General features: G+C 44.5%; 1 protein-coding gene across 1 annotated transcript in view; it reads right to left on the bottom strand.

Moving 5' to 3' along the window:
- Positions 1-600: 600 nt before the first annotated feature.
- Positions 601-11,629, bottom strand: part of NFKBIE (NFKB inhibitor epsilon) — a 35,063-nt gene continuing 24,034 nt past the window's right edge. Inside the window, 7 exon segments of the mRNA XM_077485402.1 lie at positions 601-659; positions 662-706; positions 709-868; positions 4,159-4,209; positions 4,212-4,249; positions 6,096-6,297; positions 10,329-10,431. Of these exon segments, the coding sequence (XP_077341528.1) occupies positions 616-659; positions 662-706; positions 709-868; positions 4,159-4,209; positions 4,212-4,249; positions 6,096-6,297; positions 10,329-10,431 (643 nt within the window). The 3' untranslated portion in view covers positions 601-615.

Raw genomic sequence — 11,629 nt, 5'->3', positions numbered from 1 at the left:
CCCCCATCCCATATGGATAGCAGCCACCCCACCCTATGGATATGAATAGCAGCCACCTCCCCCTATGGATATGAATAGCAGCCACCTCCCACCTCACAACCTATGGATAGCAGCCACCTCACTGACCCCGAAGGTTGTCGAATACTGGGGCAGACACAAGGACATACATATACATGAGGATGCCTGTACGTGCCACCCTGCTGCATATGTACTGTGGCGGGTCGGCAAGTGGTAAAAAATTTCATTAGCACGTTGATGGGCTGGAGGAAAGAACTGGGGAAGGTTAAAAATATAAGATTAAATGACAACTGTAAAGCTGACACCAGAACACAAGTTGTGGATCTTATGTAGAATGCAATAGCCCAAAGCCACAGTCTTCTAGCTCACTGGTCATCAACTCCATCCTCAGGGCCCACTAACCGGCCAGGTTTGCAAGATAACTGAAATACATGACAGGTGATATCATCTGCTGCTCAGTGATTGCAGTTTTCTGCATCTCCCCCAAGGTAAAACATAAAACATGGCCTGTTAGTGGGCCCTGAGGACAGGGTTGAGGACCACTGTTCTAGCTTATAAATCTAGGTATTTTACACAACAAACAATATAGGTTAATGCTCATACCAGGTTATTTCCCTCTGCCAGGTCCTGAGGAGTGTCCCCTCTCTGTTTCTCTGTAAGATGTCTGCCCCAGCTTGGCACAAAGTCTGGAAAGTTCAAGATCCTTTCTGCCAACAGCCAGGTGGAGGGGAGTACAGCCGTTGTACATTAAAGCATCCACATGAGGGCGATATTGTAAAAGATGAGCAACCAGCTGGCAATCCAACATCTCCACAGCCAGGTGCAGGGCAGTCTTTCCGCTGGTACCTTCCTGTAGGGCAAAAAGGTGAATGGGTGAGAGACAAGGTCTACCAACATGTCTAATCCTGGACTATGGGCCTAGAATGACACCCCAAGACACCAGAGGTCTCCAAATTATACCAACTAGCCTTAAAACTGCAGCACCCCCCTCCTAACAACTGTGCCAACTAACCTATGTAAGAAAGACATATACAACTTATCTATTTTCAGGCTGCCACTCTCCCATGATCCAGCTTCCCTATGTCAGCCAGCCAGTGGCAGCTGTAGGAGAGAGAGGAAAGATCACCAACAAGGTATGGCCATTGAAGCCTATGGGTGATGTCACCACTTCAGGCATTTCCAGAAGTTGTTAGAGCGCTCCCTCCTTTCCCATGCAGCTGCTGCTGGCCGACACGGGACATCAACCTACCCCAGTCTGGTCATGTGAAGACAAGCATATACATCTTTCTTACACAGGTGTTAGAAGTACGGCCAAAGCTTTTTTGGCTTTACGCCTCTTGTGGGTCCCAGGAGTGCACTTACTTGACCCATTGGCTAAGATCACGGAGCTGCTCCAGTCTCTAAATATATCCCAACAATGTCAGGAAACCCCCCCAGATGCCTGAACAACCATCCCCTCTCCTGCCTGGCACTCCAGTGAGCAGCGACTGACTGTCCCCGCTCTCTGTTCAGAGGGGACCTGAGCGATCACATGATCGCTAAGCTCTCCGGCTTAGAACCAGCAGGCAACAGCATTTGAGCAATGCTGCAACCATATAGGTTAAAGTGATTGTTCTTTAGAGAAAAAACAAAAGCACAAAAACAAAAAGGCTTTTACAAACATGTAAAAAAAACGTACCTCCTCTGTGCAAGGATTTTGCAGAGCAGCCCCTAACCTCCTCTTCTGGGCCCCCCCCCCCCCCCCAAACCATGGTGCTCCTGGCTCCTCCTCTGCTCGAGTGAGCCCACAGGGAGCCGCTTTCCATGGGGGGGGGGGGGGGGGCATTCGTTCCGGCACGCTCCCGAGTCCTGCTGCTACACCCATTGACACAGACAGCAGGACTCGGGCCCCATCCCCCCCCCCCCCCCCCACGTCAATGGCTCCTACTTCTATCAATCTAGCCAATAAGGACCCCAGACAGTGGCTGAAGCTGCTGTGCTCAACCCCAGACGCTGGAACAATCGGGTTCAGGTAAGTAAAAAGTGGGGTCTGGGGGACTGCTGCAGCACAAAAAGGATGCATAGAAAGCATTAAAGAGGGTCTTTAGACCTTAGTGTTTTTTCACCTTAATGCATCCACAGAGCCCCCATCTTTTAACTCAATTGAGCCCTGGAACTTGACCCGACTTGTCTCTGCCCAGGGTTCTCGGTTCTTGATTGGATAGAGGATAGCAGCAAAGCCATTGGCTCCCACTGCTGTCAATGAAATCCAATGACGTGGGCCCCGGGAGTCAGAGTCATAGCCAAACTTGATAGCGATCTCTTGGAAGTGGTGTAGGTACTTGCTCCCCCCCTAATGAAAAGTTGGCAAATGTGGCACTGGAGAGGGAGAAGTGGCTTGGGAAGAGGCAGATAAGCGGATACACTTCCGGGTGGAACTCCACTTAAAGACACTTTTTCTGTACTTGCTGTGTTTTTTTTCCCCGGGGGGGGGGGGGGGGGGGGGGGGGGGGGGGGGGGGGGGGGGGGGGGGGGGGGGTGCGCGGATGGGAGAAACGACGGGGGAACTGCGCTTGTATTGCAAAAGATGTACTAACCTAAAATAAATAAAATAAATAAATAAATAAAACCCCCCCCCCCCGGCCATAGGTTGCAGAAGGCTGCCTATTACTGGAAAGTCGCTTGCGTACAGCAGCTCTGACAAAGCCTGCAGAGGTCACTCCCAAAGTTAGAGTTTGTGTATTCCGATACTAGACAGGTAGTGAGATTCCCTATGGTAGCTGCAGCTAATCACACTCACTCCATAGGAGGTCCTCAAGCAGCATGTCACATGGGGCAGCTAGCCAGAATGAAGTCTCTAACAACTATTTCTGCTTGAGATGCTCCGGAAGCACAGGCAGGTGGTCATGAGGGCGGAGAAATAGGGATGAGAGGAGGCATCCAGCCTGCTGGAGTCGCCCCTCAGACTGAGGAAAAAAAAAAAAGCTCTTCGAACCCTCACACACCAAGGCAGTTTCAGGGGTTTTAGCACTAGAAATAGCGCCTGAAAACGGCCTCCCATGCTGCCCGAATGTGAAAGCCTGAGTGCCTTCACCCTGGGGCCGTGCGCTTGCGGGACGTTACAAAAATGTCCTGCTAATGGCGAAAAAGCATCACTTAAACAGCACTAAAGCACCACTAAAAACGAGCGGCACCAATGCTTCGGGTGGCCCCAGTGTGAAAGTAGCCTTAGGCCAGGTTCACATATATGGGGCTGCGGTTTGCAGTCCAGAGTCCTGTAGGTTTCTGTTCACCAGTTCAGGTGCAAAATTTTTCCCTGAATTTGCACCTGAACTGAACACCAAAAACGCACAGGACCCTTTTCAAAACCGCACTGCAGCCTCCCCACACATGTGCGAACCGGTTTCACTGAAAGACAGTCACATTCACATGTTATGTATAACATATATGTAGACCCAGCCTTAAGAAAGCATTTGAGGTTTACAACCACTTTAAACCAGGAGGGTGGTGCATCGTCAGACGTGAAATACGAACAAAGCATATCCCTCCATAGTGTGTACTTGTCTCAATCCAGAGCACAAAGTTTCATTTCTGAACGAGTCACTTCTAATGACAGTTTTCTTCACACCAAGAGGAGAAAAAAAATAAAATAAAAAAAATAAAGCGACAGCTCTGTTCCTGTGTGAACTTTAAGTTGTTGTAAAGGCAGAAGGTGAATTCTATGCAAGAAGATTAAAAAAAAAAAAAAAAAAATAAAAAAATAAAAAAACACCTTCAGTGTGCAGGCAGCCTCCCTTATACTTACCCAAGCCCCACCTTGATCCAGCGATGTTGCTCAAGATCCTTGGCTGTCTGGGACTCTCCCTCCCGATTGGCTGAGGACACAGCAATGGACAAGATTGGCTCCCGCTGGAGTCAAAGTCAGTGAGCCAATGAGGAGAAAGAGGAGGCATGGCCGATCCATGGCTGCGTTTCTGAATGGGACACAGCAGCAGCTCGGCAATTTACTAACAAGTTGCAGAAAATACATCATTTTACAGGAATGTACACAATGGGGGCAGAAATAAAAAAAAAAAAAAAAAAAAAAAAAAAAAAAAATTATATATATATATTTTTTTTTTTTTCAGAACATCAGAGATAGGATTTGGGGGTTGGCTATACCTGACTATTGATATTGGCTCCACTGTCCAGCAGAAGAGAGATTGAGGGGGCAGATTTCTCTTCATGGTGGCGATGTGCAGGCAGGTTAGACCTACAGAGAGAAGAGACATGTCAGTAATGCAAACAATGAGAAGTTAAGGGAAGGAGAGGGAGGAAGGCAGAGGGCCTCTTCATTACATGTTCTGGTCCATAAAACCTACCCAACCACGTTTAAAGCAATATTAAACCCAAAACATCATATATTGCAGCTCATCAATCATTAGATGTGGTGGCTGCATTAGTTTTCATTTTTTAGGCTTTTCCCGCTGTGGACATTATTAAAAAGGAATGTACGGTCAGCCAGTTATTAATTTGCATAAACAGTAGGAGGCTTTAGGAACATATTGGGAGGGATGGGGAGGCTTGCAGGGCCACTGTTGGGAATCACGCTGCCCATGTATGGCGCCTGAGCTGACCACTCTTCTCTCTAGCCTGCAGGCAGCAAGTGGAGAAGGAGGTGGGCTGTGTGCATTGGAGAAATGTGGGTTTGCCAAAACTGCACTAACAGTGGGAGGGTAGGCATCAGGGGCAGCCCTCAAAATTTCCACTCGCCTGTTTGCATTTGGCAAGTGGAAATTAGCTGAGGGCGAGTGTGGAGAAAGGGCGGACTGGGCTTCTGCCAGAAGCGATCAGCCAGGAAACGGTCAGTAGGATTGCCGGCGGGGATCACACAGAGCCGGGGATCTTCCGCTGTGACACAGCTGGTATATGAAAATACCGGCTGCTGTCAGTCTAGTGTTTCATATACCAGCTGTGTGACAGCGGGAGATCCCCCGCTGTGTATGATCCGGCCGACTATCCTCCCGATTCCTCTCTTGATCCCGGCTTCACTGATGGGCACCGATATGGTTTTATGTTAATATTGTTAAGTTGCAAAAATAAAATATGAACAACAACTTTAATTCTGCATAAAAAAACATTTAACAGCGAAATTTCATGAGATCATTTACTAGGGTGTGTTTAGGGGCGGGGCAACTGGTGGCGAGTAACTTTTAAAGGCCTGGTTAGTGGCTCAGAAAATTTTCCCAAGTAAAAAGGCGCACAAACTTAAAACCATAAAATATCCCCATATACAGTTTAAAATATTTTTTTAAATCCCCCAAGCCTGAAGGTATCAGAGCATTTGCACGAATTTTGGCACTGGTGGTGCAACCCTAATATTAACAATTTATGCCCCGGACCATTTGGCTGGCCAAACACCAGACCACTTTTTGCAATTCGGCACTGCGCCGCTTTGACAATTGCGCGGTCGTGCGACGTGGCTCCCAAACAAAATTGACGTCTCTCCCCCCCCCCCCCACAAATAGAGCTTTCTTTTAGTGGTATTTGATCACCTCAAGTTATAGCGTCTACAAAATAGGGGATAGAATTATGGCATTTTTTATTAATTTTTTTTTTTTTTTTTACTAGTAATGGCGGCGATCAGCGATTTATATCGTGACTGACATAATGGCAGACAATTCTGACACATTTTTGGGACCATTGGCATCAATACAGAGATCAGCGCGATTAAAATTGCATTGATTACTGTAAAAATGTCACTGGCAGTGAAGGGGTTAATGTGTATCCTAATTTGTGTTCTAACTGAAGGGGGGATGGGACTGTGCAGGGAAACAAACAGATCGCTGTTCATACTCTGTATGGACAGACGATCTGACAGTTCCCTGCATAGAGAACCGGAAACGATGTGTTTACACACACAGCTGCCGGTTCTCCATGTACCCTGAGCAATCGCGGGAGCCCGCAGCGATAGAGATCGCCGGGCACTCGCATCGGGTCGGGGGAGAGAGGGGGCGCGCGCACCCCCTAGTGGCTGTTTGTTACCGACGTAAAGGTGATTCGCGCAGCCGAGCCACGCTGCCGCAGTACTGCCCACACGATCCCAGGAGCTGCATTACCTTTCCAATTCTGTAGCTGCAAGTTCTGTGGCCCCCTGGGGCCCCGCAAGAGGTTTCTAGCGCAGTCCAGGTGCTGGTTCTCACAGGCCACGTGTAGAGCCGTGTCACCTTTGCGATCCTGCAGTTCCAGGTTGGCGTCTTTTCCCAGCAGTGCCACCACCACCTCCAGCTGATCGAGGTAGACGGCGAGGTGCAGCGCAGACTGTCGGGATGGAAGAGATAAGAGCAGAGTAAAGAGGAGTTTGGATTAGGAGGAGATCAGAAACCAAATGAGCACAGTGAGCGATCAGTACCTAACCGATTACGAACGGTGTTCATTCATAACTGAAGCACAGGAAACCGTTTACTATGCTTCAAGCTTACAAATGAACAGGAAGCCTCAGAGCGGTGTGTATTTAACCATCTCCCTACCAGCCAACACACACACACACACACCTCCTGGTAGGGAGGTGGTAGTAATGGAATCATGGTTGAGGCTACAACCATGATCCCAGTGTCGATTTTTTTTTTCAGCCAGAGATTCTCCATCATGTAAAAGTATTCCCGATCGGCTGGAATACTTTTACAGGTGGCAGAAGGAGTTCCCACTGCCTCTCCCCCTGCCATTACCGGGCAATCAGGAAGCCCGGGAGGCATCACCACGATCGTCAGAGCGAGAGTAATTCTACTACCAAACCTCCTCTGTAAATCTGAAGTGGTAACCTGAAAAAGCTTTTAAAGCACTAACTATAGAAAATGTACAAATACTGTAGTTTGTTGCCATTCCATGAGCATGCACAATTTTGAAGTGTGACATGTTGGGTATCTATTTACTCGGCATAACATCATATTTTACATAAAATTGATATAGATATCTATATAGATATATTATAATAATAATAATAAATAATAATATCTATCTTCAAACAGAGATATAAAATTTTTTTATTTTTTGTGAAGAATCACCAACAAGTGGGACACAATTGTGAAGCGGAACGAAATCTATTGGATAATTTAAACTTTTTTGACTAATAAAAAAATGAAAAGTGGGACGTGCAAAATAATTCGGCCCCCTTGCGTTAATACTTTGTAGAGCCACCTTTTGCTGCGATTACAGCTGCAAGTCGCTTGGGGTATGTCTCTATCAGTTTTGCACATCGAGAGACTGAAATTCTTGCCCATTCTTCCTTGCAAAACAGCTGGAGCTCAGTGAGGTTGGATGGAGAGCGTTTGTGAACAGCAGTTTTCAGCTCTTTCCACAGATTCTCGATTGGGTTCAGGTCTGGACTTTGACTTGGCCATTCTAACACCTGGATACATTTGTTTGTGAACCATTCCTTTGTAGATTTTGCTGTATGTTTGGGATCATTGTCTTGTTGGAAGATAAATCTCCGTCCCAGTTTCAGGTCTTTTGCAGACTCCAACAGGTTTTCATCCAGAATGGTCCTGTATTTGGCTGCATCCATCTTCCCCTCAATTTTAACCATCTTCCCTGTCCCTGCTGAAGAAAAGCAGGCCCAAACCATGATGCTGCCACCACCATGTTTGACAGTGGGGATGGTGTGTTGAGGGTGATGAGCTGTGTTGCTTTTACGCCAAACATATCGTTTTGCATTGTGGGCAAAAAGTTGGATTTTGGTTTCATCTGATCAGAGCACCTTCTTCCACATGTTTGGTGTGTCTCCCAGGTGGCTTGTGGCAAACTTTAGACAAGACTTTTTAAGGATAAGAACCCTGAGACCATCACAGAGCAGGTGCATTTATACAGAGACTTGATTACACACAGGTGGATTCTATTTATCACCATCAGTCATTTAGGACAACATTGGATCATTCAGAGATCCTCGCTGAACTTCTGGAGTGAGTTTGCTGCACTGAAAGTAAAGGGGACGAATAATTTTGCACGCAATACTTTTCAGTTTTTTTATTTGCTAAAAAAGTTTAAAATATCCAATAGATTTCGTTCCACTTCACAATTGTGTCCCACTTGTTGGTGATTCTTCACAAAAAATTTAAAATTTTATATCTTTATGTTTGAAGCCTGAAATGTTCAAGGGGGCCGAATACTTTCGCAAGGCAGTGTGTGTGTGTGTGTGTGTGTGTGTGTGTGTGTGTGTGTGTGTGTGTGTACACACACACACACACACACACACAAACACACTTTACTTTTTATTTTTTTTAACTCACTAGGCCTTTTGCACACGATACTCCCGTTTGAGCATTTATTTATTTTTTCCAGCCTTCTTTTTGAATGCATTTGCATGTATTTTGGCACATATGCGTTTGCGCAATTTGGCATGCAAACTTATTTTTGCGGTCTCAATAGGTCTATGGACAATTGCACGCAAACGTGCGCATTTGGGTGCATGAGGCATAAATTACTAACCAAAAATAAAAAAAGGGAGATTTTTCCATTTTATTTATTTTTTAAACTGAAGAATACACGGTTCTTGTTTAGGCGCCTGTGTGCATAAGCACATTACAATAAATGGGCGGTATTTTAGCTCAATAACAAAAAAAATAAAAAAAATTAAAATAAAAAAAAAGAGCTGTATTGAGCTTTTTCAATCTGTAGTGTACAAGAGACCTAAAAAAAAAAAAAAAAAAAAAAAAAGTGTCTTTTCTTAAACTGCGCTTGAAAGACCGCTGTGCAAACACCGTTTTATACTCTAGGGCAGGGATCTCGAAACTACGGCCCTCCAGCTGTTGCTGAACTACACATCCCATGAGGAATTTTAAAACTCTGACATTCAGGCTGGGTTCACACCGCTGCGATGCGGGAACGCCGCGAATCCGCGGCGTTTTCCCGCATCGCACACCTCCCGCCGGCAGTTCACACTGCCCTATGCGGAGGGCTGGGAGTGTCAATGTTATGTTAATGACACCCCCAGATCCGTCCGCATATCGCAGTGCGATCTGCCGACTCGCACAGGAATCGGATCGCATGGTGTGAACCCCCATGCGATCCGATTCTGTTGCGGACCAAAAAAAGGGTCCCGTGCGAGTTTGCTGCGGGAGCGCTGCGAATTCAGCCATACTATCTGTATGGCTGAACTCGCAGCGCTACGGAGATCAGATGTGATTTGCTGTGCGAATCACATCCGGATCTCCCCCCGCAGCAGTGTGAACCCAGCCTCAAAGACATGACTAGGTGTGATGGGAATTGTAGTTCCTGAAAATTTTTATAATATAATATAATATATTATATATAGTGGGTTGTAAGTTTTTTGTTTTTTTTTTTAACTCGAAAATTTAAAGCAGAAGTATGAGAAGTGTCAGAATTGGCCTGGTTTTGAAGTAATTAATTTAGAATAATTCCAGTTGTATTTATAAAGCAGATTAAAAAGCCATGCCCAAGATGTAGCATAATTTAGCCACATCCACACTTTGTTGCCACACTTTGTTGCCCCCCCCCCCCCCCGAGAATTACTTTGCCCAGGGGCCAATGATACTATTAAGATGGCACTGACCAGAAGTGAGGCTTAAAAAATTTGTGGGGGGGGGGGCTTGGGTGGGGGACAGGAGGCTGGCGCTCCTCTCCTAATCAGCTACAGGAAGTGAGGCTTCATATAGCCTCATATAACCATGACCTACATAGTGATTATGTAGGCCTTCACGCTACATGTGACAAAACACACAATGCCAAGTCCAAATCTCAGTCCCCATTCACTCACCCATACCGGGCTCTGGCAAGCCAATCGGCTATACTGCTCCCCAGATTGAGAACTTCACTCTCGAGGGGAAAAAGGCAGGGTTTAGCAAACCGACTCTTTGCCCTGGGTAAAAAGAGCGTCTAGCTTTGCCACTGCCTATGTTGATTCGTGACTGGTCAGTAGAGCTGCACAAAAAACGTGGGACGCATTTTTTGTAATGCCATTATTTCTCAATGGCACCCTAACGTAGTGCGATATTGCCACAGTACATGTCGACAAAAAATATTTTTTTTCCTTTAGCAGAGACCTAGGGAATAAAATTGCGAATTGTTGCAATATTTTATGTCACACTGTATTTGCACAGCGGTCTTTCAAACCCATTTTTTGGGAATAATACACTTCAATGGAAAAAACAAAAACACACACACGAAACGGTAAAGTTACCCCAATTATTTTGTTTAATGTGGAAGATGATGTTACACCATGAGAATTGTGATCTATCTTCTAAACCAAAAAAAATAAAAAAATAAAAAAAAGGATTCTCATTTTAGCCAGAATCGTGCAGCTCTACTGGTCAGCAGTCACACTGGAGGTCACCTACCTGGTACAGGTCATTCTGGATATCCAGGAGTTCTTTGGGGGCCAGCGAGATGAAGTAGTGAGACAGCTGAGGGATGTTGTGGATGACAGCCAGGTGCAAGAGCCTGCAGGGAACAAGCAGAGTATTACATGATCAATATTACTCTAGGAGCAGCCCAGGGTAGAGAAGGAGCAGAAAGGTGAAGAAGAGTATGAATACCAGGCAAGACCACATGACTAGCAAATAATCGCTAAGAGTAGGTGAGGAGTTCAGTATAGTAACACTAGGTCCATCATATAAAAATCCCAATAATGTATTTTATTGGGATTTTACGGTTGTAATGTGACAAAATGTGGAACATTTCAAGGGGTTATGAAAACTTTTTCAAGGTACTGTATGAGTAATTACATGTGTAGTAATACTAGGATGAAGTCTATAACTGAGTAAACATCATATTAATACTAGAACTGTATGTAACAAGTACATAATGCATTAATTTTAGGGCAGAGTATACAAGTGCTACACAGTGTATGAACACGAAGACAGAGTACTTGAAAAATACAGAGTATCAATACACGAAGATGGACTAGATAATAACTACAGGGTGTATTATCTGAGTAATAGACCATGCAGTAATACTAGGAAGGCGTATATAAAAAGGAGCACACAGTGCAGTAATACCAGGACTAGGGCTGAATCAACGGGAAAAAAAAAAAAAAAAAAAATTTATATATATATATATATATATATATATATATATACACATACACACATACACATACACAAACAAACAACTAATCTATTAATTGACAACTAATGGATTATGAAAATAATCGATTAATCGGCCACTAACATAATGGGGTTAAAAATTAGCCCTTTATAGTACAAAAAGAGCAAATCACTACTGTAAATATTACTTTCACTGTCTCATATTAAAAAAAATTAACCCCTTACAGTAGTAATTATTTGCTCTTTGTACTAATTTTAGTTTTTTTTTTAACCCCATTATGTTACTAAACATCTCAGGCCTCAGTCACACCTCTGTATTTTTGGTGCTATTTGCAGAAACACACTACAGATCTTTTACATTGTTTCCTATGGGACACGTTCATATCCATGATTTTTTTCAGACAAGTATTTTATTTTATTTTTTTTTAAATACAAAACTCTGCCATTTAGTTTTTTTAGTTCAATATACTTCAATGGAGAAGCTGCAGAAAAGCATGTAATAATATGTTTTTGCGGCAAATTTGTGTTTTTGAATCTGCCCAACAACAAATTGGCAAAAAAAAAAAAGAAGTAAAAATACAAATCGCAGCAAA

The sequence above is a fragment of the Lithobates pipiens genome, unplaced genomic scaffold (genome assembly GCF_037356315.1).
Source record: "Lithobates pipiens isolate NorthernLeopardFrog02 unplaced genomic scaffold, aLitPip1_a1.2 Scaffold_18, whole genome shotgun sequence".
In the NCBI taxonomy this organism is placed as follows: domain Eukaryota; kingdom Metazoa; phylum Chordata; class Amphibia; order Anura; family Ranidae; genus Lithobates; species Lithobates pipiens.
The sequence above is the reverse complement of the archived record's forward strand: the minus strand, read 5'-3'. Positions and strand labels throughout refer to the sequence as shown.